A 26,798-nucleotide genomic window follows, 5' to 3' on the forward strand; every position below is an offset into this window, starting at 1 on the left:
GGGCAGGGGCGCGGGCGGGCGCGGCGCTGACAGGCAGCCAGGCCCTGGGGCGGGCAGAGGCCGCGGTAGTTGCTGCGGGCTCGGGCTGAAGGGCTACGGGGAGAAAGTGGAGGCTCCTGGGGTAAAGATGAGCGCCCAGCTGGAGGAGAAGGAGCAGCAAGAGAGGCTGAGGGAGGCCGCCGCCCTGGGGGACATCCACGAGGTGCAGAAACTGGTGGAGAGCGGGGTGGATGTGAATTCCCAGAATGAGGTCAACGGCTGGTAAGTGGCCGGGCCGGCCGTTTGGCCTTCTCGGCGCTTTCCCGACCGCAGCCCTGGGCTTTGCATGGGGGAGCCACGACCCCCAAACCAGAACCGATCCCGCTGTGCCTCAGAGTGATCCGAAGTCGGGGTTGGGGTCCAACCTCAAGTTCCCTCCCCCATCGAAATCCTGTAGCCGCTTCTTGTGGGGCCGCCTGGGGAATATAGTCATGGTCCTGCAGTTCTCCAATACGCACCCCTTTGGGCCCGACCTCGATATCGGTGCTGTGCGTGCACATAGTAGGCGCTTAAATAAATGCTGCTTCCCTTCCTCTCCTGTACCCCCACTTCCTAGAGCTCCTCGTGGAGGGAGACAGCTTCAATTTTTCCTTTGTATCCCCAATCCCTGGTATATATTGTCTTGCATTTGGTAAGTGCTTAATAAATATTTGTTGAATTTTGTAGCAGCCAATCCTATAGACCCCTGATGAAAGAAAGGGTGGTGGTGAGCAGCAGCTCTGGACCTTAAGAGGAATCAGTTCCTTCTCTTCTCTTCTCTTCTCTTCTCTTCTCTTCTCTTCTCTTCTCTTCTCTTCTCTTCTCTTCTCTTCTCTTCTCTTCTCTTCTCTTCTCTTCTCTTCTCTTCTCTTCTCTTCTCTTCTCTTCTCTTCTCTTCTCTCTCGTTTTTCTCCTTTTCTCTCTCTTCTCTTTCTCTTTTTTCTCTCTCCTCTCCTTTTTCTCTTCTTTTCCTCCTTCCAATCCAGCCTAATCAAGATGTGGGAAGTGATCTATTTTGAACGGTTGATCTCATTCCCATTTGGGACTTGAAATCTTTTTCTGAACATTTCAACAACTACTCTTAGACTTCGTGAAGACTAAGTAGTAGAGCTAAAATGAGTGTTAAAGGAGTATGATTCCTTTCCCCCCAAAACCCCAAGAGCAGTGGATTTTGTAATGAAATTCTTGGATTCAGTTATCCCACTGCCACTCTAATTTCCTGTTGCTAGTTGAGTGATAGAATTCTCCCATTCTTATCGAAATAGGTTTTTAATAGTAAAATAGAAGTAACACATTTTAATCCATGAAGAAATTTATAAGACCAAAGATTTAAAGCTGGAAGGGACCTTTTATGTATTTAATCCAGTTGTCTCCTTTTGTGTTAAGACCCAAAAAGTTTATATGATTCATGCAGGATCACACAGGTTTATATGCCATCTGACTCCAAAACCTTTGCTGTACTAGTCTCCTCTTTCTACTTCTTGACTCCGTTTGACCCAAGCATATGGCATTTTCCTCATGTCAGATGATAGACTGAGTTGAAAAGACTTAGCTCGTTGAATCAGCATATATCTAGATGGCTTATTTCAGCCTTATTTTACAAAGGAAGAAAAAGGTCCAGAGAGGTTAAATGATTTATGTGGAGGTTGCAGAACCAACGTCTAGTCCTCCATGTCGAAATTTCCTGTTCTTTCTTTTCACTGTACCATGCTGCTTCTTAAACAGTCTGTTTAGTGTGAAATTGAGTAGTGATGATCCTAAATTCTTTAGGGTTTAATGAATATTTGTTGAGTACTTGCCTTCAAGAAGAATTTCATAATGAAATCATAAGTTTGATTTATTCATCAATTTTATTTAATTCATTTGAGAAGTAGAATTTCTTTTGCTAGCTATGAACTAAACCAAGTATTTTCAAATAGAGAGCCTTTCTTACTAATCTTAGTAATTCTAAACTGTGCCAGTTTCTCTCTTGCCTCAGTTTCTCTGGCATTACAATCTCGAAACATCATTTCATTTGGTGTATAAAAATATTGGACCACGGACTTAGGATATCTGCTTCTAGTGTTGATTTATCAAGTAAATTACCTTATTTTTCTGAGCCTCAGTTTCTTCAAATATAAATTGAGGCCTAGATGATCTCCAAGATACTCTGGGTCCATTGTGGCACAGTAGAAAGAAATCCGGATTTGGAAGAAGATTTGCGCTCAGATCTACTTCTGACCTTAGGAAGGTCACCTAAACTTTTTGGACCTCAGTTTCCTCAGATATAAAATAAGAGTCTTGGCCAAGATCAGTCTGTCAAACAGCATAAGCACTTACTATGAGCCTGGGGGATACAAAGACAAAAATGAAGCACATATTCCATTAGGAGAAACCATACAAATGAATATCAGTAAATACAAAATTTTGTACAAGGGAATTGGTTGGAGGAGGGGAAATAATGGTGTCTGAAAATGGGATTAGGGAAAGGCCTTCTATAAGAGATGTTTCTTGAGCTGAGCTTGGATCATAGAAAACTAAGAATTCCTAGAGGAAAATATGAGGAGAGAGGGCATTTCAGGAATAGAGGATATCCTGTGTAAAGGCAGGAAGAAGGGAGATAGTCATTCATAAGAAGAGGTAGGCTAGAAGAGTTTGAAATGACCCAAATCTATACCTCCATTTAGTGGTGGAAATTCAGAGACAAAAATGAAACAGTCTCTTGTCTTTAACTTACCTTGGGACACAATGAACAAGAACATTATATAAGTAAAGAACTTCTAAGTCATTCAAAAGTAATTTAAAGAGGGGAAAATGAATGCTAACTGCTTAAGCATCAGGAAAGATTCCACCTTCTTGCTCTTTTTTTTTTTTTTTTTTTTTTTTTTTTTATCTATGCTATCTCTGTTAGAAATAAGCCACTTAAGTGACATGACAAAAGAATGCCTTATATGCATGATTTCCAAGCAATTTCTTTTTCTGTGTCCTTTTTCCTAACACTTTTTTTTAGTTTTTTGAAAAATATTTTTATTTACATTTAGCATTCTTTTTAAATTTTGAATTCCAGATTCTCTACCTCTACTTTCTCCCATACCCACTGTGAAGGCAGGCCATATGTTGACACTTATATATGGGAAATCATGTTAGCCATATATTTTTAAAGCAAGAAAAATAAAGAAAATGAGAAAATTACACTTCAGTTTGCACTAGAATTCATCATTTCTCTCTAGGTGGATAGCATTTTTCCAACATAAATGCTCTGGAATTGTCTTGGATCATTGTATTGATCAGATAGCTAAATTCTTCATACTTCATCATTATTTCAAGTGTCACTACATAACAATCTCCCAGTTTTCACTTCACTTTGCATCGATTCATATAATTCTTGCTATGTTTTTCTGAAACCTCATCATTTCTTACATTATTTAGGTCTATTTTTTTCTTTTGCTTTGTCTGAGATCATGATTGCTATTTGTGTCTTTTTTACTTCAACTGAAGCATATTACATTCTTTTCCAGCCCTTTAACTGTGTGTGTCTATTTCATGTGTATTTTTTGTAAACAATATATTGTTGGATTTTGGTTTCTGATCTATTCTGCTCTTTCCATTATGGTTGAGCTCATCCCATTCACATTTACAGTTATAATTGCTTATTATGAATTTCCTTCCATGTTATTTTCTTCTGTTTTTTCCTCTTTTTTTTAATCCTGTACCACTTCAAAAATCTATTTTGCTTCTAACCACTTACTCCCTTAATCCATCCTCCCTTTTATCCTTCCTGCCTCCCCCCTTCCCATCTCTTCCCTTCCTGTTTCCCTGTTGGGTAAAGTTACATTTCTATAAACAACTGAATATGTGTTTTTTCCTCTTTGAACCAATTTTTATGAGAGTGAAGTTTAAGAATTGTACCCATCCCCACCTTCAGCTTCCCCTCCTTCTTGCATACTTTTATTTGTGAAAATTATCCCCATTCTACCTGTCTTCTCCTTTTTTTCAATACATTTTTCACAAATCATTCCAGCATAATTGACTCACACTCATGTCCTCTTTCTATAACTCCTTCTAATTGCCCTACTAATGACAAAAGTCTTAGGAGTTACGTGTATCATCTTTCCATATAGGAATGGAAGCAGTTTAACTTTATTGAGTCCCATATGATTATTCTTTCATGTTTGCCTTTTTAATCTCTCTTGAGTCTTCTATTTGAATGTCACATTTTCTATTCAGCTTTGATCTTTTCATCAGGAGTGCTTCTATTTCATTAAATATCTATTTTCCCCCAGAAGGATTAAACTAAGTTTTGCTGGGTAAATTATTCTTGGTTGTAATCTGTTGGAATCCTTACTAACTGCTAACTAATTAGAGTTGATCTAATCTTACAAGAAGATGTTTTGGCCAGAACCTGAAACTAGGTACTAAGTAGAACTAAACAATACAAGGCTTGTGTTCACACCTTTACTCATTGGAGTTCAATGAGTTCATACCTCCCATAGTGCTCTCTGGCCCAAAGAACTTCAAGGGAGGTGTGAACTCATTGAACTCCAATGAGTAAAGGTGTGGACACAAGCCTTGTATTAATTAGTTCTACTTAGTACCTTGTTTCAGGTTCTGCCCAAAACATCTTCTTGTAAGATTAGATCAACTCTAATTAGTTAGCAGTTAGTAAGGATTCCAACAGTAATCTTAGCTCCTTTGCCTTCTAGAATATTATATTCTGAACACTTAGCTCTCTTAATGTGCAAGCTTCTAAATCTTGTGTGATCCTCCTTGTGGCTCTGATATTTGAATTGTTTCTTTCTGGATGCTTGAAGTATTTTCTCTGATAAGAGGAACTCTGGAATTTGGCTATAATATCCCTGGCAGTTTTCAAATGGGGTTATCTTTCAGAAGGTGATGGGTAGATTCTTTAAATTTCTATTTTGTCCTCTAGATCTAAGATATAAGGGCAGTTCTCCACAATTTCTTGAAATATGTCTAAGCTCTTTCTTTGATCATGATTTTCAGGTAAATAATTCTTAAAAATCTCTGTTCTTGATCTGTTTTCCAGATCAGTTGTTTTTTCTAGTGAAATGTTTTACATTTTCTTTTATTTTTTTAACTGCTTTGGTTTTTTGTTTCTTGATTTCTTATAAAGTCATTCCACTAGCCCAATTCTAATTTTTAAAGAATTATTTACTTCAGTAATATTTTGCACTTTTTACCTTTTTGGCCAAGTCTTCTTTTTAAGGAGTTTTTTCTTCAATGAATTTTTGTGCTTCTTTTCCCATTTGATCTATTCTGATTTTTAAAGAGTTCACATCAGTGGATTTTTGATCCTCTTTTACCATTTGGCCAATTCTGTTATTTAAAGTATATTTTCTTCAATAATTTTTTATACCTCTTATACCAACCATAAGTGTCTTATATCACTTTTTTCTTTTTCTATTTTCTTCTATTTTTATTTCTTTAACTCTTCGAGGAATTCTTGTTTGGGTCCAATTAGCATTTTGATTTGAGGCTTTTAAAAATAGCTGTTCTCTTCTGAGTTTCTGGTTTGGTCTTCCTTTTTCACTTAGTTTTTTATGATCTGATTCTTTTTTTTTTTTTTTTTTTTTTCATTTTTCTAGCCTTTTTTTTTTTTTTTTTTTTTTAACTTTGAACTTTATGGTAAAAGTTAGGCTTTGCTCACTTCAACTTCAGGCTTTTTTGTGCATTTGTTTTCAGAGCTAGTTCTGGGAGGTCTCCAAATTCTTGGTGCTTCCAAGGTGGTGTGATCCTGGGACAGGTATGGTCAATGTTCTCCTGATCTGAGTTTTTACCCAATAGGGGTCCCTGGTCTCGTGTAACTATAAGCACTAGCATTCCCTTTCGCTTGGGAAGAGTAACCAGGACCCCTGTTCCCTTGTGATTAAATCTCAGCACTCCTCTTCACCCTGCCACTAGGACACAGAATTGCATATGGGCAGTAGAGTTGCCAATCGGTGCTAGCTGTGTACAATGCCAGCAAAGGGTCCCTTCGAATCTCTAGTTATTTGCCCGATTCTCTTACCGTCTTTGGACTGAGAGTTCTCAAAGCTGCTATTGCTGCTGCTAAGTATGGGCTTTGGATGGGTTTTTTCACCCCAGTGTCACAAGTTTGTCCAACTAACCTCAAGGTTTTATTGGCTGGGAAAACAACTTACCCCAACCTTTTGTTGATTCTGCCACTCCAAAAATTTGATTTATGGTGTTATTTTAAAGTTGTTTGGAGGGGAGTATTGGGAGAGTTCAGCTGGTTAGCTGCCCCTAATTTGCCATTTTAGTTCCTGCTAGTATTTTTTATAAGCTTTTGAAAAGTCGTTTGATTTAATATGGCAAAGGGAAGTGGAGCAGAGGATATTATGTCCTTTTTTTTCTTTATAGGGTTTTTTTTTTTTCCTTCAGCTTTTGCATTTAAAACACACTGACATTTATTCAGTCTGGGAAAATCTGTTAGGAGTGAAACAATGGTGCCTGTCCTAAATTACTCATTTTTACAAATTCACTGAACATTTATTGAACATATAAATACAAATCATTATGAAAGATGCAGAAATGAAAAGATATACTTCCAGTTCCCTTGCACAGAATTTATAGCTTAGTAAGAAGAAAGGACAGGATGTGAAAACAAATAAAGGTAACATACAGTATCATTAAATTTAAAAAGAAAGTTAGAATTGTGGAATCATAGAAGGCTACATTTAAATGAAGCCTTGAAGGATGGTAAAATTTTAATTACAAGGAGTAGGGGTTTCAGGAATTGGGAACACCGATCAAAGGCACAATAGTGTAGGAAAACTGGAATCTTTAATACTGGAGGACCATAAAGGTAAAGGTTTGTTGTATGAAGTGACAAAAAGTGAATTGAAGCCAGAGTAAAGAAGGAAAGCTTTTTATACCATGATAAGATTTTTTCACCTGACTTGGTAAGTAGTGTGAAGCAGTTAAAACATTTTCAATTAGAGGCATAATTCGATCATTAATGTCAGTAGCGTGTAGGATAGATTTGAAGTTTTGAAGTTAATTAGAAGCTTCTGGAACAGTCCCCAAACAAGAGGTTGTGAAAGACTGAACTAGATGGTAATAGTGGCAATAGACAGGAGTAGTAGATCTGACAGGAATTAACATTATTTGTAGGGAGGAGGAGGACTAAAACGTGACACATGATTTCTATGTCAAGTAACTGAAATAGTTAAATCAAGAAGAGGAATAATTTGATGTGGCTGAGGTGAATTTGACAACTAGAACTTCTGATTATACTTATAGCAGGCATTTAAAAGTCCTGGTGTAGAACTGAGAGGTAGGAGAGAATGATTAAGATTTGTTGCCCAGTAAACTGCAATATCAGCAATAATGAGCAAGGTTCAGTGACTCCAGAGTAAAAAAAAAAAAAAAAAACTCCCTATATTAATGTGATATTCTGACTGCAAATCTAAAGATTTGAAGAGTTAAAGTTTCATAATTGATTCCCATATCACTTGTAACCAAGTGTAATATCTGCCTGTTGGCGATTAAGGAATAAGTACAATGCTGTGCAAAAGTTAAAAAATGTTGCTTGAGTACAAGGAGTTTTGAGTTAGAGCAGCCTTGAGCCCTGTAACTGATTTGAAAATGATCCATGGCTGCTTTCTACAACTTTTGCGGTGTGTGATGTGCTAAGTCTTGTCAACTTAATCTCACTTTGCATTCAGATCCTCTTGTCTCCTTGTTTCAGTTGTTTTGCTCCTTGGCCTTTGTTGTTGTTCACCCTTCATTTTCAAAGATGACCAATGATGGCTTGTCTTGTATAAGAATTGGGTTTTAGTGAGGCAGAGCTGTACAGACTCATCAGCTTCGCTTTCTTGAGTTCCGTGGCAAGGCAAAAGCCAGGGGGACTGCTCTGACCCAGAGTGCCGTGGATTAACTTGCCATGTTTGATATCTGACCAAGCTTTGAGAACTTCCAGGGCCGGCTCCGGATGCCCTCATGGCTGTGGGAATATTCTCCTTGGCCATCCTCCTAATTCACCAATGTATTTGAATTCCCTTCCATTTGGTTCAGCCTTTTTGCTGAGATGGTTTTACCCAGGGATGGCCTCTGCATGCTGTAACTTCTTGGAGCCACAGGTGAAAGGTGACAGATGGACACCCAAGGTGAATGGGCAGCCCGAAGACGAGCTCAGCAAGTCTTCTCACTGAGCTGCTAGTTCTCTCTGTATCCCCATTCCCTAGCTGTGAATTATTGTCACCTTCTCCTTCAGTTTGTGCAGACAGATGATTTATCTCCAGTGAGTGAATACTTCCAAATAGAGCATATTTTTCTCATCATATTCCATTCAATAAAAGTGCTCACTTATAAATGCTCACTTTTCAAACCAATACTACCTACATGCCTACAATCTACAGTCATTTTAACTGACTAGAATCAGGGACACATTGGACCAATCCACTCACTCATCTTACTTGGGTGAGACAAGAAGATCAATAGATGAAGTTCTTCCATTTTCCAAAAATAACGTTCAGTCTGCCAATCCAGTAGCTTGTAATCCAAAGGCAAATGGATAAGAATATAAATGATATTTAGCAACAACAGGATTATATGATGATCAATAATGATGGCCATAGCTCTTTCCAACAATGAGATGATTCAGGTCAGTTCCAATGATCTTTTGATGAAGAGAGTCATTACAGAGACAGGACTGTGGGAACTGAGTGTAGGTCACAGCATAGGATTTTCACCCTTCTTGTTGTTCATTTGCATTTTGTTTTCTTTCTCATTTTTTTTTTTCATTTTGATCTGATTTTTCTTGTACAGCAAGATAAGTGTATAAATATGTATGCCTATATTGGATTTAACATATATTTTTACCACGTTTAACATATATTGGATTATATGCCAGTTAGGGGAGAAGTAGGGGGAAGGAGAGGAAAAATTGGAACTCAAGGTTTTTCAAGGGTCAATATTGAAAAAATTACCCTTGCATATGTTTTGAAAATAAAAAATTTTAATAAATTAAAAAAGTTCTATTTTAACAATGTGTGATATTGATAAAGTATAACACTGTGTACAATATCCTTCTGTCATAAGAATACGTAAATAAACCATTCCATAAGCAACCAGTCAGCTGGCCCTTTTAGGAATTGTTCTAACTTGAGGGTTAAATTTTCTAGATGCCAAAAGGATTTTTCTATAAAATTTTCCTCCTCAGAGTAGTGCCTTAACATTGTCTTAAGAAATGGGACTACTGTTATTTAGCACACCTATATTTGGTCTTGGCTTTGCAGTCACTTATTTCAGTTCATTAAAGGAAGTGGGATGCTTCAAAACAGGTTAAATGATTGCTTTTTATACCTATAGAACATATTTTACACTAGCTGCTGGGGATTATTTTAGTCATTGAATCATTTCAATCATAGCTAATTCTTCTTGACCCCATAGACCTTTTTCCATACGGTTTTCTTGGCAAATATATTGGAGTTGGTTTATTATTTTCTTCTCCATTGGCAAACAGAATTTAAATGCTTAAAGCCACATAACTAAGAATTTTCTAAGGCTGCGTGTGAACTCAAGTCTTCCTTACTCCAAACCCAGCATCTACTATTGAGTAGATTTTTCAGTAGATATTAGTTATTCTTTAATTTCTTTTAGGCAGAGTCATATGTCTATATGCTAATCACATTTTTATCTAATACTAAAACTATAGCTCTTCACAGCATACATAACTCCTTGGTCTAAATAACTTATTCAGAAATTGCTTTTGTAGAAGTGGGCAAGGTATATTGGAAGAATATATGAAGGTTAGGGAAATATTTTGTTTATTTGCATTTAAATATAAAATTTCCTTCCAAATTAAAATCTAGACACCAACTTATTAAGCGCATAATACATTGTGTACCTTTGGGAAAAGAATTATAGGTAAATGTGCAAGAAATTGAATCATTATTTTCCTGGAACTTATTACTTCAGATTTAGTTCTATAAATCTTCTACTCACTCTAGCTGGGGCATTCTTCCTAACATTTTTGTGAGTACCAGTGGAGCACATGTACTGCCTCTCTGTCAGTTTCCCTTTGCTCTCCCTATAGTACCTGGTCACCTTGTCCAGTCATATACTTTTTTTGTAATATACTTTGCCACACTTTTCTCATGCACTATTTGGTTGGTAGTATGTTGCCATTTGCTTACATCCACTGTTCTTTCCATTGCTTTTTGGGACATTCTCAATTCTAATTCTCTTAAGACACATATTCCATGTCTTGAAATTATATAACATTATTATAAGAAAATTGATATTTTAATAAAGATAATTTTTTCTTTCAGGGAGAGACTTGAGGCTACTAAAAGCAGTGCACTGCTTTTCAGAAGTCAGTTCAGCCTTTTTTTTTTTTTTTTTTTTTTTTCCAATTCTGGGCCCACTTCATTGCTCATGTTTAAAATATGTTTAGGCTCTTTACAAAGCTTATCCATCCAGCTGCACTCCATAGGCAGGACAATAAACATTCTATATCTTCTAGTTATGGGTTGAACACTTTTAAGTGACTAGAGATCTTATTTAGAGGGCTCTGCAGTGTTGAGTTTTTATGCCATCATATAATGTCACCTTACAAACAAGATTAGTGTCTACTGGTATATCCTTTGTTAGTGACAAACACTTTTGGTAAGCATACTTCTCTCTCTTTTGTGCCTGATTTGTTATCAATGATCAGTGATACTAGGGTTAAAGTTAAATATTTAAAAGTTTAAGTCAGGGTAGCTAAGTGGTGCAGTGGATAGGGCCCCAGTTCTGAAGTCAGGAGGATCTGAGTTCAAATAGTGGATAGGGTCCCAGCCCTGAAGTCAGAAGGATCTGAGTTCAAATGTGACCTTAGACACTTAACACTTCCTAGCTGTGTGACCCTGGGCAAGTTACTTAACTCCAATTTCCTCAGTCAAAAAAAGAAAAAAAATAAAAGTTTAAGTTAATTGTTGCTCTTTTATTTTTTAATTTTTTTTGTTTTCCTTGTTTTATTTTTTCTGTTTATGTGTGTGTGTGTGTGTGTGTGTATTATTATAGCTTTTCATTTACAAGTTATATGCATGGGTAATTTTACAGCATTGATAATTGCCAAACCTTTTGTTCCAATTTTTCCCCTCCTTCCCCCCATCCCCTCCCCCAGATGGCAAGTTGACCAATACTTGTTAAATATGTTAAAGTATAAATTAAATACAATATAAGTATACATGTTCTAACAGTTATTTTGCTGTACAAAAAGAATCTGATTTTGAAATAGGGTATTATTAGTCTGTGAAGGAAATCAAAAATGCAGGTGAACAAAAATATAGGGATTGGAAATTCGATGTAATGGTTCTTAGTTATCTCCCAGAGTTCTTTTGTTGGGTGTAGCTGGTTCAGTTCATTACTGCTCCATTAGAACTGATTTGGTTCATCTCATTGCTAGATATGGCCAGGTCCATCAGAATTGATCATCATATAGTATTGTTGTTGAAGTATATAATGATCTCCTGGTCCTGCTCATTCACTCAGCATTAGTCCATTTTAAGCCTCTCCAGGCCTTTCTGAAATCATCCTGCTGGTCATTTCTTACCGAACAATAATATTCCATAACATTCATATACCACAATTTATTCTGTTGCTCTATTAAAGAATTTTTTATTAGGTTGACATATTCATGAAAAATATCTTGTTGGAGGAAAGCTTTTAGGCAGCAGTTTGCTACCAAATCAAATACCCATAATCAGTACAATAGTCACAATGGTGGTATCTTATATTTCTACCCTTTTCAGGTAGAAATTGTGACTGAAAAATGTAATCTGCAATAGAAAATCATTTTGTAAAAACCTTCCTGTTTAGTTTTTACACATGTTTCAATGTTGCCCTTGATGCAAATATAAGTTATTCTTTAAAAAAAAAATTTTTTGGTAGAAATTGGAAAATAAGTATATCGTTTGTAGTTTTAATACTTTCTTGTTCATCTTTTTTTTTTTTTTTTTTTTTAACAAGTTTAATTTTTAAGGCTTTAGCATCCTCCATTCTTTCAAGTATAAGAATTGTATCTTCAATGTCTTCAAAATTATCTTGCCTCCACCAGAGCTTTTCTTGGTGTAGTAAAGTTGCCCTTTTTCCTTTCATTAAAGTCATTACTGTGTTCTTCATTCCTCATTCCTCTTCCTTCCTCATCAAGAGCCGTCATTTTAAAGCCCAAATGTGGTGACTGTTATTAAGAAAAGAGATAGTAAAAATATTTACAGATCTCTTCTGATTTTCTTATGTTTGTAGTCCTTTTGGTTTTATTCTTAAATTCCCTGGACATGATTTTGAACAAGATTTTTGCCTTTTCTTTTTTTCTTTTCTTTTCTTTTCTTTTTTTTGCAGAGGCAATTGGGATTAAGTGACTTACCCAGGGTTACACAGCTAGAAAATGTGTTAAGTGTCTGAAACCACATTTGAACTCAGGTCCTCTTGACTTCAGGGCTGGTGCTCTATCCACTGCTCTACCTAGCTGACCTATTATACAAGCTTTTTGTAAAATTATTCCCCACTTCTTTCTGCTCCTTGCTTCTCACTGTTTTATGAGTTACCTCCTTTTTATGAGTTACCTCCTAATCACTGATCCTTCTCCATAATATTTAACAAATGAGTATAATCCAGACTTGTTTTGCTTTTAGCTACTCTGTCTCTGCTTGGCAAAATGAGCAAATATTGAGTGGTAAGGCAGTTTATAGGGCCTTTTCATCTCTTAATTATGACAGTTGATTTAGAATAGTTAAAGTTTTTTAGAAAATGATAATGATCTGTATCAGCAGTATCTAGTCTCTTAGCCATTCCCCATTTTTTGGCATTAATAGCTTATTTACATAGGTCATGGTGGAATTGCCTCATATGTATACCTTATTTTTGTTTTTCTAGTTTGATATTGACTTTGATCTTGACTTTAACAAGTATTGTGGTCTGGCAATATATACATATAGCCAGTTAATTGTAGTAATAAAATTATTAGTATGTCATTTCCTATCGCAATATAACCAGATTCATTTTTTTGTGGTATTACTTATTCACTATATTAAATACTTTTCAGTCTCCTCCTCTTAAAAACAAATTATTAGACATGGGCATAAGGCTTCTGTATTGTCTAAAAACCTTTGACTCTCCTTTTTGGCACTAGAACCATGTTATCCAACATATTTTCACTGTCTTTCTCTGCTCACTTTTGCATTGAAGGTGCCGAGTTCTGAATATATGTTAATTTAGTCTGTTGGGTCTTCTTGAGTTTATAATTTTTCTTCTTCTTAATCCTTTGCAATGAATGTTGGCACATAAGTTGCATTTCTTTTTGTAATGGTCTTGCAAATGTGCAATAGGTGGTATCTATGAAATAATGTTTCTTGTTACCTGTAGACAAAATGAAATCAAGTTCTTTATTTGCCTTTCCAAGTATAATATGCAAGCCATCTTTGTTGCTACCAACTTCCTTTTATTTTACGTTTTCATTTTTAGCAATAATAGAAAATTGATATGGTTTATATATGTCCATCATTGATCAATGCACAAGGATTTCACATTTATAATACTAATAATTAAATTAAATTTTATAGATGGTCTTAAAACAATGTGATTTTTTAAAGCATTCTTTGCCCTCTTTCTCATCACTCTGCTACAGTTCCTGTAGAAAGAGAGGGAGCCACATAGGACTGAAGTTTATTTCATATTTTTCTTTGTTTCATGAGATCCTATAGTTAATCTCTCTGTACTTATTAGCTAGATGGATCCTCAAAAAGCAGATATGATTTATTGGGAAGAGATTATTATTACCATAAATAAACAGTATAGTTAAGAAGGTTTTCATTTAAAAGGAAAAGAAAAAAATTAAAAAGGAAAAAGTACTTTCATCCCAGGTGAACTTTAAAACAAAATTTTTTTTGTTGTAAGAGTAATTTAGGTAGCAGAACAAAACTAAGACTATTGGAAGTAGATCTGGTAAGAATCATTGAGCAGCACTGATGCACCTGAAATGCTTTTTAGGCATCACAAAAGTTTAACCTACTATGTAAAATTCAGTTTTAAAATGCTGTAAGTAGTTTGATTATTTATTTTTGTAAGGACTGAAATTTAGATTTGTAGACTCTTGATGTTAGCAGTGGTTTTCCCATAGTTAAAATTATTATGTAAGCCATTTATAAAAAATAATTTTAAAATCTCAAATTCTTTCTTCCAACCTCTTTTACATCACTGTTATTTCCACTTAGGACCTGTTTGCACTGGGCATGCAAACGAAATCATGGCCAAGTGGTTTCTTACTTGTTAAACTCAGGAGCTGACAAAGAGATTCTTACTACAAAAGGTGAAATGCCAGTCCAACTGACATCAAGAAAAGATATCAGGAAAATTATGGGAGGTAAGTTTGGACTAATGAGTAACTTCTGGTTATATATAACTAACATTTATTCTCATCATGTTTTTTGTGTTGTTGATTATATTAAATAATCATTCATAAACATTTAATAATAGTCTACTGTATACAGAGTATTATATTACATATTGGGGAAGGTATAAGGTATGGATATAAGACACATTTTCTGTCCATTTATATCTTAGTAGAGGAATAAGATACAAATACAGATACTTATTATTTATATACATTACCTAATAAGTATATTAATGCAGAATTATAAAAATCCAAGATGGTAAATCATTTCTAATAGGAGATGAGGGTGAAGCCTTTTTCATAGAAGAGGTAGTATTTGAATTAGGGTTTAAGGTATATGTAAGAATTAAATAGGAAACAGAGAAAGAGAGAGCATTGTAAGCATGAGAAAAAATATGAGCAAAGAGATGGAGGTTAGATTATATATAACATATTCAGGAAGCAAAGAGTAGTCCTGTTTAGCTGCACAGAGAGAAAAATGAGGGCAAAGTGATAGGTGGTTCCAGATTGAGAAGGGCCTTGAATGCCAGGCAAAGAGAAGCTGTGGAGATTATTTTTTTTTTAAACTGGGGTGGAGTAGGGGAGACATGATTAGATTTATCAACAAGAAAACTTGTTTTGTCAATGGTATGAATTATTTTATTCCTGAAGGGAGATAGGAAGAACTGTTAGAAGGTTGTTGTAATAGTCCATGCAGGTGGTAATGAGGGCCTGTCCTAGAATGATTGCAGTTGGGAAAAGAGATGAATGGAAATACTCTTACAAAGGTGAAATTGATAGAACTTGATTGGATATAAAGAAAGAGGAAAAAAGAAAATTAAAAGATAATTCAAAATACTGAGCATGAGACAGGATAAATGGTGATCTCTAAAAATAGAAATAAAGTCAAAGTTTAAGGGGAAAGATAATTGGCTTAGGCATGTTGAATTTGAGGGCCTGGTGGGACATTAAGGGAGCAGTGACTTCTAAGGAGGACAAAGTCAAAATGGCAGATTAGCAAGAAGCAATACTCTGAGCTTCTCCCCCAAACACTCCAAACAGATCTAGAAAATGCACCAGGCGGGGGCAGTTAAGTGGCACAGTAGATAGAGCGCTGGTCCTGTAGTCAGGACCTGAGGACCTGAGTACAAATCTAGCCTTAGACACTTGCCAGTTGTGACTCTGTGAGAATCGCTTAACTCTGATTGCCTTGTCAAAAAACGGAAAGAAAAAAGTGTGAAATTCAGAAAAGTCACAGTGCTTTGGCCAGGCCAGGTTGGCATTAAAAGGTCTGTGGACACTGGAGAGGGGCTCAAGCCAGGAGGATATTGAGCTCAAAGCATTCTTACCCAGCTTGGTGCTAGCTAAGGGTGAGAGGAGGTTCCAGATTCATCCCATGACACTGCCAGATTCACGGCAGGTTCATTACTACCTAGCTCCAGCTCACAGGTAAAAGGTGGTCCCTGGTAGGGAGTCTGGGGAGGTCCTGGGTACTGGACCCAGAAAGGAGGAAAGTTCAGAAGCAGAAAGGAGCAGAGAGTGGCTTAAGCTGTAGATCAGGAGTCCTCAAACTTTTAAAATAGGGGGCCAGTTCACTGTCCCTCAGACTGTTGGAGGGCCGGACTATAGTAAAAACAAAAACTTTGTATTATGGGCCTTTAAATAAAGAACCGTCATAGCCTTGGATGAGGGGGATAATCATCCTCAGCTGCTGCATTTGGCCCATGGGCTGTAGTTTGAGGACCCCTGCTGTGGATGCTCAGTGGGGTTTCAGTTCCCCCATCTCACTCAGACTGAAGAATAACCAGGGCAGGATTGGTTCCCAGACTTTTGACTAAACCAGCTAAGTTTTTCAGACAGCTGACAGGGGCCAAGCCCAGGAATATTCTGTTGCTCAGACCCAAACTTAACTTAGGACCTTGCAGAGCTCAGACCAGAAGAACAGCAATTAGATTTTGATCTGGATCAGAGTACTTTGGAACACCAGCCAATTCTTGAGATCCTAAGAGAAAATAATATATATTCAAGTATATAGTCTGTTCTAAAAACGTAGGCAGTAGGACCAGGGCACACCTTCCCCTGAAAGCAGGCAGGACCCAACCCAAGCATCAAGTCTGAAGTTGGAATGCAGGCTGAAAAAGTGAGCAAATGAACAAAAACCTCACCATAGAGACTTGTCCTGGTAGGCCAGGAAACTCAGGGCACAAACACAGAAAAAGAGAATGGTTCCAAAATGTTCTGCAAATGATGCCGCAGAGGAGAACACAGCTTGGGCACAAACTCAACTAGGTAATGAAGCAAGAGTTTTTAAAATCATTTTTAAAAAGTTTTTGTAAATAAAATAAAGAGCTTGAGGGAAAAGTAAGAAAGAACTGAGAGCTATGAAAAAAAGAATTGGAGAGGGAAATAGCAGTTTGAAACAAGTCATGTAAAACCTTGTGCAAACAAATTCCCTGAAAATGGACCAAACAGAAGCCAATGACTTGATGAAACAACAAGATAAAAAGACTGGAAAAAATGTAAGGTATTTCATAGTAAAAACAATTCACTAGAAAATCAGATTGCAAATAAAATAAAATAAGAATCAAAAGACTGTCTGAATGCCTTAACCAAAACAAGAGCCTAGACGTCCCGTTTCAAGAAATCTTAAAGGAAAAATGCTCAAATCTCTTAGAATCAGAGGGTAAAGTGAAAATAGAATTCACTTGTTGCTGTCTAAGGCAAAAAAAAGAAAACTTCTGGGAATATCATGGCTGAAATCCAGAACTTCCAGGTCAAAGGAAAAATACTTCAAACATCCAGAAAGAAAAAATTCAAGTACCAAAGAGCCATAGTCAGGAGCAAACATGATTTAGCAGCCACAATTTTTTTTTTTTAAATAACTTTTTATTGACAGAACCCATGTCAGGGTAATTTTTTTACAGCATTATCCCTTGCAATCACTTCTGTTCCGATTTTTCCCCTCCCTCCATCCCCTCCCCCAGATGGCAAGCAGTCCTTTACATGTTGAATAGGTTACAGTATATCCTAGATACAATATATGTGTGCAGAACCGAACAGTTCTCTTGTTGCACAGGGAGAATTGGATTCAGAAGGTATAAATTACCTGGGAAGAAAAAAAAAAATGCAAGCAGTTTATATTCATTTCCCAGTGTTCTTTCTTTGGGTGTAGCTGCTTCTGTCCATCCTTGATCAATTGAAACTGAATTAACTCTCTTTATCGAAGAGATCCACTTCCATCAGAATACATCTTCAAACAGTATCGTTGTTGAGGTATATAATGATCTCCTGGTTCTGCTCATTTCACTCAGCGTCAGTTCATGTAAGTCTCACCAGTCCTCTCTGTATTCATCCTGCTGGTCATTCCTTACAGAACAATAATATTCCATAACGTTCATATATCACAATTTACTCAACCATTCTCCAATTGATGGGCATCCATTCATTTTCCAGCTTCTAGCCACTACAAACAGGGCTGCCACAAACATTTTGGCACATACAGGTCCCTTTCCTTTCTTTAGTATCTCTTTGGGGTATAAGCCCAGTAGAAACACTGCTGGATCAAAGGGTCTGCACAGTTTGATAACTTTTTGAGCATAGTTCCAAATTGCTCTCCAGAATGGCTGGATGTGTTCACAATTCCACCAACAATGTATCAGTGTCCCAGTTTTCCCACATCCCCTCCAACATTCCACATTATTTTTCCCTGTCACTCTAGCCAATCTGACAGGTGTGTTGTGGTATCTCAGAGTTGTCTTAATTTGCATTTCTCTGATTAATAATGATTTGGAGCATATTTTCATATAGCAGCCACAATTATAAAAGAATGGAAAACTTGGAATACAATATTCCAGAAGACAGATGATATTTGTATACATTCAATAACAACTTACCAAGGGGTGGGGATTGGATCTTTAATGGAATAGAGGACTTCAAAGAATTCTTGATGAAAAGACCACGTCAGTGTAGAAACTCTAATAAAGAGAAATATAAAAAGGCCAATAAGAATGAACAGTGATGAAAGACTGAACAAGGATAAACAGCTTATATTCAAAAATGGGAAGATGATAGATATGTTCCTTTTGAACCCTATCATTATCTGGAGTTATAGAGGGAGTCCAATTAGACAAGGTCTAGGAGGAGTTCTGTTATATCTTGATGATCTTAAGAAAAGAATGCAATGAAGGGGAAGAGGAGTACAGTGAGTGAGAGAAAGAAAGGGAAAGTTAGGAAAAAATTCCCTCACATAATCAGAGTGCACAAGTGGCCATCTATACAAATGCAGAGGGAGTAGAAGCTCACTTTTCATCCGAACTAGTCAAAAGAAGTAATTACACATATACACACACACACACACACACACACACACACACACACATACACACACACACACAATCTAGTACCCTAATACATTTAATTCAACAGAGAAATAGGAGCGAAAGAAAGAGGGTTAACTAGAAATGATGGTAGATCAAGGATTAGTCCTAAGTAAACACAAGAAAAATCAGATCAAAAAGGAAAAAAAATTAGAAAGCAAAAAAAAGCAAACAAACAACAGAAAAAAGTAAAAATTACTATGTTGTGATCCATATTCAGCCCCCATGATGTTAGAAGAAATGATGAAAAGAATGAATTCCAATAAACCTGAAAAGGATTATATTAATTAAAACACAGTAAAATTAGCAGAATCAGAAGGACAATTTTTACAGGAAGAACAAGGTTAAAGATGGCTTTGAAAGACATTCAGTGGAATGACCAATTCCGTAGAATACCGCTGATCATGCGACAGAAAGGTGATACATTCAAGATAAGAGTGATGTGTTTTTGGACATGACTAATGTGGACATTTGTTAGCATTTAATAGAGGGTTTGTATTGTTTTGTTTTTCAGTGGAAAAGGAAGATGAGAGGAAGAAAAAAACTGTTCATTTAAAAAGTAGCATTTAAAAGAAAATACAAACATCAGAAAAAGGTCAAGGAGAAAGGTCAAGACTGAGAAAGAGACATTAGATTTAGCAATAAAGAGACCATTGGTGACTTGGGAGAGCATAACTTCAGTTAAGTGGTAGAAATGGAAACCAGATTGAAAGGGGAGAGGAGAAAGTAGAGGCAACAGAAAGTAGATATCATGGTGTTGTTTGGGGGGGCAGGGTTTTATTGTTTTGCGGGGAGTTGGGAATTGAAAAGAGGGACAGAAATAAGAAGGGTTGAGTGTATCAAGTTAAGGTTCTTTAAGGATGGGGGAGAAATAGACATTTATAGAAAGCAGGGAAGGAGCCATCGGCATATGGAGAAGATTAAGATTAAAACGGGAACCAGAGGAGAGTAGGCGCCGGTGCAGGAAAAGCATCACCTTATCTTCTGTGGCCATAACAAAGAGGAGGAGAGAGAGGAATAATGCTGAAGGGCTCTGGACTGTGACATTTCAATGGAAAAGAGGTTCTTGGTGGGTGGCTTTAATGGACTGTGAGGTGAAACTCTTTACTGAGAGGGAATTGGGAGGCCTGGAGAAGGTCAGAGAAGGAAGAGGGAAGGGATTGCATGGAGGTGAGGGCTGGTGGAGACTAGGAAACAAAGTTGTAGTGACTGGTTACTATCTCCTCATCGCTTCTTTTGGCCTAATTCTGTAGCTTTGGAGAAAGAGCAGAGACAGGGAAGGCTGACAGTAATCATGGTAGAAGATGGCAGGGAAAGAGTTTAGGTGTGGCTGTAAGGATCCTTGCCTCGATGCAGTGGCTTGAGTTGTGGTTGTGTGAGAGAGGAGAAGGGTGTGAAGACAGTCCCTTAAATGTACCTGTATGGTAGGTCTAAAAAGAAGGTAAAGGAGATCATTATACACTTCAACAACGATACTGTTTGAGGATATATTCTGATGGAAGTGGATTTCTTCGACAAAGAGAAGATCTAACTCAGTTTCAGTTGATCAATACTGGACAGAAGCAGCTACACCCAAAGAAAGAACACTGGGAAATGAATGTAAACTGTTTGCATTTTTATTTTTCTTCCCAGGTTATTTTACCTTCTGAATCCACCTCTTCCTGTGCAACAAGAGAACCGTTCAGTTCTCCACACATCTATTGTGTCTAGGATATACTGTGACATATTTAACATGTATAGGACTGCTTGCCATCTGGGAGTGGAGGGAGGGAGGGGAAAAGTTGGAACAGAAGTGAGTGCAAGGATAATGTTAAAAAAAAAATTACCTAGTCATGGGTTCTGTCAATAAAATGTTATAATTATTAAAAAAAAAAAAAGAAAAGAAAAGAGGAATAAAGTCCAAAGTCTTATTGTCTCAAAAAATAAAAAAATAAAAAGAAGGTAAACGGGTGCTGAAGAGAGCAGAGGAGCAACATTCTGATAGGAATAAGTTGGAAGAAAATCAAGGGGGTTATGTATTGTGTCAAAGTAATGGAAGTAATAGAGGATGAAGACCAAGGAAGAGTCATTGGATTTGATGATTAAAAGTAGGGGGTCTTTGAAAAAACATATTCAATACAGTGTGGAAGTGGAAAGCCATGGTACGAGTAGTCAGGGAGAGAGTGGGTAAGAAGATAAAGAGATGTGCATTACAGATGACTTTTAAAAAGATTTGGCGGGAAAGCGAAACTAGAGGTAAGATGGTAATTAAATGAAGTCAAAGAATGGATTTTTTTTTTAGAATTGGGGAGACCTCAGTAAGTGTAATCAAATGAAGAGCCAGTGAAAAGAGACAGAAATTGAAGATACATGAGAGAGAATGAGACTGCTTGAACAAGGTCCTGAAGGAGTGGGAGGGAGTGAAGGAATGGATGATACATGAAAGAAAAAAAGCTCAGTTTCCTCAGTGAAGTAGGAGGCTGGGTCATCTGCTCCAACTGTTGAGGAATGCTTTGGGCTAAGACCTTGGGAAAGAAAAGATTTGGAACAGATACTGTGGAGAATGAGGTCAGGTAGTTGATAAAGGTAGGATTGTTGAACTCCACTAAATTCCAAATTCATAGTTTGATTTCAGGATTCAGCAAATCCAGTATGGAAGAGAAGGAAATTCTTCTGATGTTAATAATTTATCAATGGCCAAAGTATTTGTCATGCTCCTTTTCATGCTAGTTTCCTGACAGTTTTTCTCCTTTTTTAGTGGAAGATGATGATGATGACCTTCCAGAGCTGAAAAAAGATTCAGAACTGCCCTTTATTCCCAATTATTTGGCTAATCCATCGTTCCCTTTTACATATACCGCCACACCAGATGGTTCAGCTCAACTGCAAAATGGGAGATCCTCCACACCTCCTGCATCACCCCCGTCTGATCACTCACTTCCTGTGGTGCCACCTGGAGAAACACCCCGACTAGGGTCCTTTTCACATGACCATACCTCCTTGGCATTAGTCCAGAATGGGGATATGTCTGTCCCCTCTGCCATATTTAGAAAACCAGAAAGCACAAAACCTGGTCCAGTCTGTCAGCCACCTGTGAGTCACAATCGCTCCCTGTTCTCTCCTGTCACTCCCAAACCACCGGTGTCTCTGGATCAACAGAATGGGACTTTTACAGGACCAACACCAGCATTCCAGCCATTTTTTTTCACTGGAGCTTTTCCATTTAATATGCAAGGTAACATATTAGTAAACCTACCCTTGGGACCAAGTAGATAATACAAGTCCTATGTTTCATCTATTTTGTGAAGTACCAGGATTACTGGTAATGATAGTACAGGTATACATGAAGTACATAATACTACATTGATATGAAAAAAGAAAATAAATAAAAGAAAAAAAAAACAAAACACACACACACACACACACACACACACACACACACACATATCCCCCTCAATGTCTTGAGTCTTGATAAAACTAAAGCCCAGTTTGATAGAAGGCAGTGGGGAGGAAACCATAATCTCTGAGAAGAGCACTTAAAAACCAAGGATCTATATTTTTAGTTCTATGCTGTTCATCTGAGATGCGATTTTATGTAGCAAAATTACTTTTTTTTCTTTTTAGTGCTTCGTCATTTTCACGTGTGACACATTGTTTCTGATAGTTTTGCATATTTCTGACTTCAGAATAGTTCAGGCTTATCTTAGCAGCCAACCAATCGACTAGCCTTTCATCTACCTTCTTTTCCTCTTCCTGCCATCCTATTGTTTCCTAACAGTTGTTAAACCTGTTTCTAAACTTTCATTGACTGATGAGATTCTCCAACACTGAAATCAGTCTTGTCCTTTCTAATATCTGAGACAAAAGCTCAAATTTATACAAGTATAGCTTATACTTTTAGAGAACACCATTTCATTCAGTGTAATACATTGGAAACTTACCCAAATTCCCAGAGCAGATCAGTTGTTCAGTTCAGTAAAGTCCAACAATTAAATATCTATGATGTCCCCAGCAGGGACAGGAAATAGAAATTAAAACAGTCCCTTCTCTCTAAGAAATTATATTCTAATGAAATTCTTTTCCCACTGTTCTGGAATTCCTGAGGACTGGGGAATTTTTAGAAAAGCTATTCACATGTGTGGTCTAATAGCATAGAATAATTGTTTTCTGATATTTTAATGATGAGCTGATCAAAATTACTTTTATTAGGATCCATATTTTAGGGCATAAGTCATGATAAGCTAAAGCTAGGATTGGAAATCAGAAATTTATTTTCCTTGTGAATTTTTAACACTAAACTAAACTGTCTTAAGAGTAGAACTTTGATCTGGGAAAGATCTGATATTAAATAGGATAAACCATATAGAGAGCTTTTTTGATCGGTTGGATTTCTTAAGAAAGCGATTAATTTTGCTTTTCTTTAAAATTACCTTTTTTTTTTTTTTTTTTTTTAAAGAGCTGGTACTCAAGGTAAGAATTCAGAATCCATCTCTTCGAGAAAATGACTTTATTGAAATTGAACTTGATCGACAAGAACTCACCTACCAGGAATTGCTCAGAGTGAGTTGCTGTGAACTGGGGGTTAATCCTGATCAAGTAGAGAAAATCAGAAAGTTACCAAATACTCTGTTAAGAAAGGTAAGAACATGGGTTTGGTTAGGAGTATTTGTTTTTTGCCTATTTATTTCAAAATCACAATGTTGCATTGACATGCCCCAGTTTTGTTGGCGTTTTTTTGAAACCTGGATAGTGTAATACAGAATAGAAATTGAACATAACGTATTCCTCTAAATTCATTTCTATCAAGCTTGGAGAGCTTCTGTCACTCTTGAAAATAGGAAAGAGAATGTTCTAGGTTAGCTGCTCACCTAAACTGAATAGTCATGTTTTCAGCTACCCTCATGCTAAAGTAGTCATGATTCCTTATGTGCCCTCTTCTAATATATCAGAGTTAAATTATATAAAGTATATTATAGCAAGATCTATACATAGCCACTAGTGCTCTGGGCTTCCAACAGAGAGCTCGAGGAGAGCTGGTCTCTACACTGTGGTACAATGGAACCAGGAAGCCCATGTCAGACACTCACTACTTCTGTGACTCCAGACAAATGAGATCACTTTGCCTTTCTAAATCTCTGTTCTTTCCCCCTTAAAATGAGTGATGGCAGGACTGCAGGGAGGATCACGTGGTAAAACATGCAGAGCACTTTGCAAACCTTAAAGCACTGTATGGGTACTATTGGTAATATATCCATATGTGTAACCCTGACTGCTCCCTCCACTGACTGGGCTTCTTTTAACCTTGACCACTGCCAGTATTTCTGGGATTTAGTAAGTGCCACGGCAGAGGTATCATACAGGATATTGTATATACATATGGAAACATCATTCATTGCTACTCATTTTTGTTTTAGGACAAAGATGTTGCCCGGCTTCAAGATTTCCAAGAGCTGGAACTGGTTCTAATGATAAGTGAAAATAACTTTCTATTCAGAAATGCTGCATCAACACTGACTGAAAGGCCTTGTTATAATAGGAGAGCTTCAAAACTGACTTACTAACAGCATCAGGGATCCTTAGCACGGAGTATTGGGATGGCACGTGTCAATTCCTGTACAAAAATCTAAAAATCAAGGCTAGTGCCCTAAAATTCTGCAGTTACCTGAGAGGGCCACAGATACCACAGCATAGTGCATACTAACACACTTCTGGCCTGGAGCTGTCAGTGACAATTGCAGAGCAGATTAATTAACCTGTTCTGACCAAGTAGAAACCCCTACCCACAAGCAGTGGTGCTGCTCTTCCTTGTCTCTTGGTGCATAAACTCCTTGCTTAAAGCGTGGAATCCTTGAAAAGTTACCCCGAGAGACAAAAGCTAAAAGTTTCTTTATAAAATGTGTTTTATCTGCAAAGTGAAAAAGCCCCTGGCAAAAGGGCAGAGGGTAGAGTCTGTTCTTAAACCAGACTGTCAAACACTACCATGATGAGAGAAAATGCTCTTTTGTTGGTGCTGAATGCACATAGCTCTCATTTAGTCTAAGCTAAATGGAGAAGAATAGCCTGAAAAACATATCTGACTAAGTACAGATTCAAAGCTTCAGTTTGTTGGGGGCAAATACAGGTACTAGACATGAATTTATATGACTTGCAGCTATAAAGTAATATATTCATAAATGTTACTCAGGTTAAAGGTATTTAAAGCTACAGTAACATACCCTAGTTGTAAATATGCTGTTGACCAAAATAGCTTCCCTCTTGTTTTTCTTTGTAAAAATCCATTCATGACTGCTTTATCTGTTCACAGTATGAAAATCATCACCTAGAAAATAGGTATTTCTGCATTAACTTCTTAGTGGTCACTAGAGGTCTCTCTAATGCTTCCTAAACGAGTAATCAGATTTTTTTACTCCTTGAAGCAATTACTGTCATCAACATGCTTAATTTTAACATGTAAAAGAGCCCAAATGCTGCAGTCCCAGGGTCTCCACCTTCATTTTCCATTATAATTGAAAAGCAATTTTAAGGTTGTTCTGTTGCTATTTTGAAGGTTATTGTGAAAAACATAGCAGAAAAGGGGTTAGCATCTTTATTTTTATATCAAAGATAAAGGTTATTTTAAAATTATTAGGATTTCTATGCAACTTGAAACTCTCTGTTGCTTTTGTAAGCAAATTATGTTGGGTCTTTTGTGTTTTTCTACTTAAAGCCAATTGTAACCCTCACATGACTTTCTGGAATAAGTTAATTGAGAAAAACTGATTAAACTCTTGTGTATGGCATAAGAATTTTTTAATGGATTAATTCAAGGTTCTTTTTTCCTTCCAGTGTCTTTAAAGCTAAAGAAAAGCTACTCTCTTGTTTAAACTAACAGCTTAACTTCAGAATAAGAATTAGCACACTTAAACAAACAAGATGGTGGGGGACAGCTGTTGAGTGGCATCCCTGCTGTCTTAGGAAGCTTTTTTCCCCATAGTGCCTATAGTTTCCAAAGAAACTTAACTTCCTAACTGTGTTAACTTAATTTTATTGGTACACTACAATTTAGTAAGAATGTACAAAAGATGTCTGTGGAATAGAATGTTATCTTGAGGTAATGGCCTCCTGCTGCTACCTAAATGCTGAAGCTGGGTTGAGGTGTTTTTCAAGGCCAGCTTAAACTTGTATCAATCTGTTTTGCAACTTAATTCTTGTTCTACCAAATTACTGATTGTGACTAACCATTGTACTAGGTGTTTGTATAGTAGAATGAAGGTTAATTATTACTTACCTGCTTTCTCCTAAGTGGTTTAAGGTAGAGACCTCCCTTGTGCTTCAGCCAACTGGAAAGTGAATTTGCTGAAAAGTACTGTTTGCTTTGAAAAAAGAGTTAATATTATATTGAGATGATAAAATCTAAGTCTCTTTCAGAGGAAATAAGCCTAGTATGACCTCACCTTGAACCTGCTTGGAATAAAACTCTTCTGGCTAGGTATGGTAGTAGTTAGTGGCTGGATGTGTCTCTGCAGTGTAGCATCAGGTAGACACACTCCAGGATAGTTCTCAGGCTTATTCTGTCTATAGTCAGCTCTGAAAATAGTCAAAACAAAGGGACTTGCTCTAAACTGATCTCCTGCGGAAAATTGTTGGGTCAATTGGTTGAAACTCACATTTAGCATCTGAATTATAATGCACAGTTGCTGGTAGGTGAGTGTAATGTCTTAATCTATGCATTCAGAGAAATATTTTTATATGCTTTGTGTAATTTATAACAAGGATTTTTTTTAGCTTTGTTAACTGTGAATCTCCCCCAACTGCATAATTAAAGCATGTGTTCACACCATGTATCAACATCTGAAGGTTTTTCTCTTCATGCATTGCTGACTATTTAAACATAACAAGTATTATTAAAATTAAATATTAACTGCCTGAAGTCTGGATTATTTCATTCCTGCTTTTTGTTAAAATAAGTTACAATATCACAACTAGATATTAAACTAGGGGAAAATCTCAGAGGAAAGACTCTTTGGAATAATAGACATATTCTACTCCTGGATCTTCTGCTGCAGTCACATTGTCATTGTCACAGAGAT

The 26,798-nt window shown here is 36.8% G+C and overlaps 1 protein-coding gene and 1 long non-coding RNA gene across 2 annotated transcripts; one reads left to right on the top strand and one right to left on the bottom strand.

The window, feature by feature from the left end:
- Positions 1-26,638, top strand: ANKRD40 (ankyrin repeat domain 40). Its single transcript, XM_051994292.1, has 5 exons — positions 1-261; positions 14,217-14,365; positions 21,488-21,964; positions 23,186-23,367; positions 24,144-26,638. Exons 1-5 carry the CDS (start codon positions 128-130, stop codon positions 24,288-24,290), a joined length of 1,089 nt encoding a protein of 362 aa, XP_051850252.1. The 5' UTR covers positions 1-127; the 3' UTR covers positions 24,291-26,638.
- Positions 17,239-23,365, bottom strand: LOC127560054 (uncharacterized). Its single transcript, XR_007953269.1, has 2 exons — positions 23,271-23,365; positions 17,239-18,348 (listed from the first exon to the last, which is right to left on the bottom strand). It is a non-coding gene; the product is annotated as an uncharacterized LOC127560054 (long non-coding RNA).
- Positions 26,639-26,798: the final 160 nt, after the last annotated feature.

Source organism: Antechinus flavipes, chromosome 4 (genome assembly GCF_016432865.1).
Source record: "Antechinus flavipes isolate AdamAnt ecotype Samford, QLD, Australia chromosome 4, AdamAnt_v2, whole genome shotgun sequence".
Classification (NCBI taxonomy): domain Eukaryota; kingdom Metazoa; phylum Chordata; class Mammalia; order Dasyuromorphia; family Dasyuridae; genus Antechinus; species Antechinus flavipes.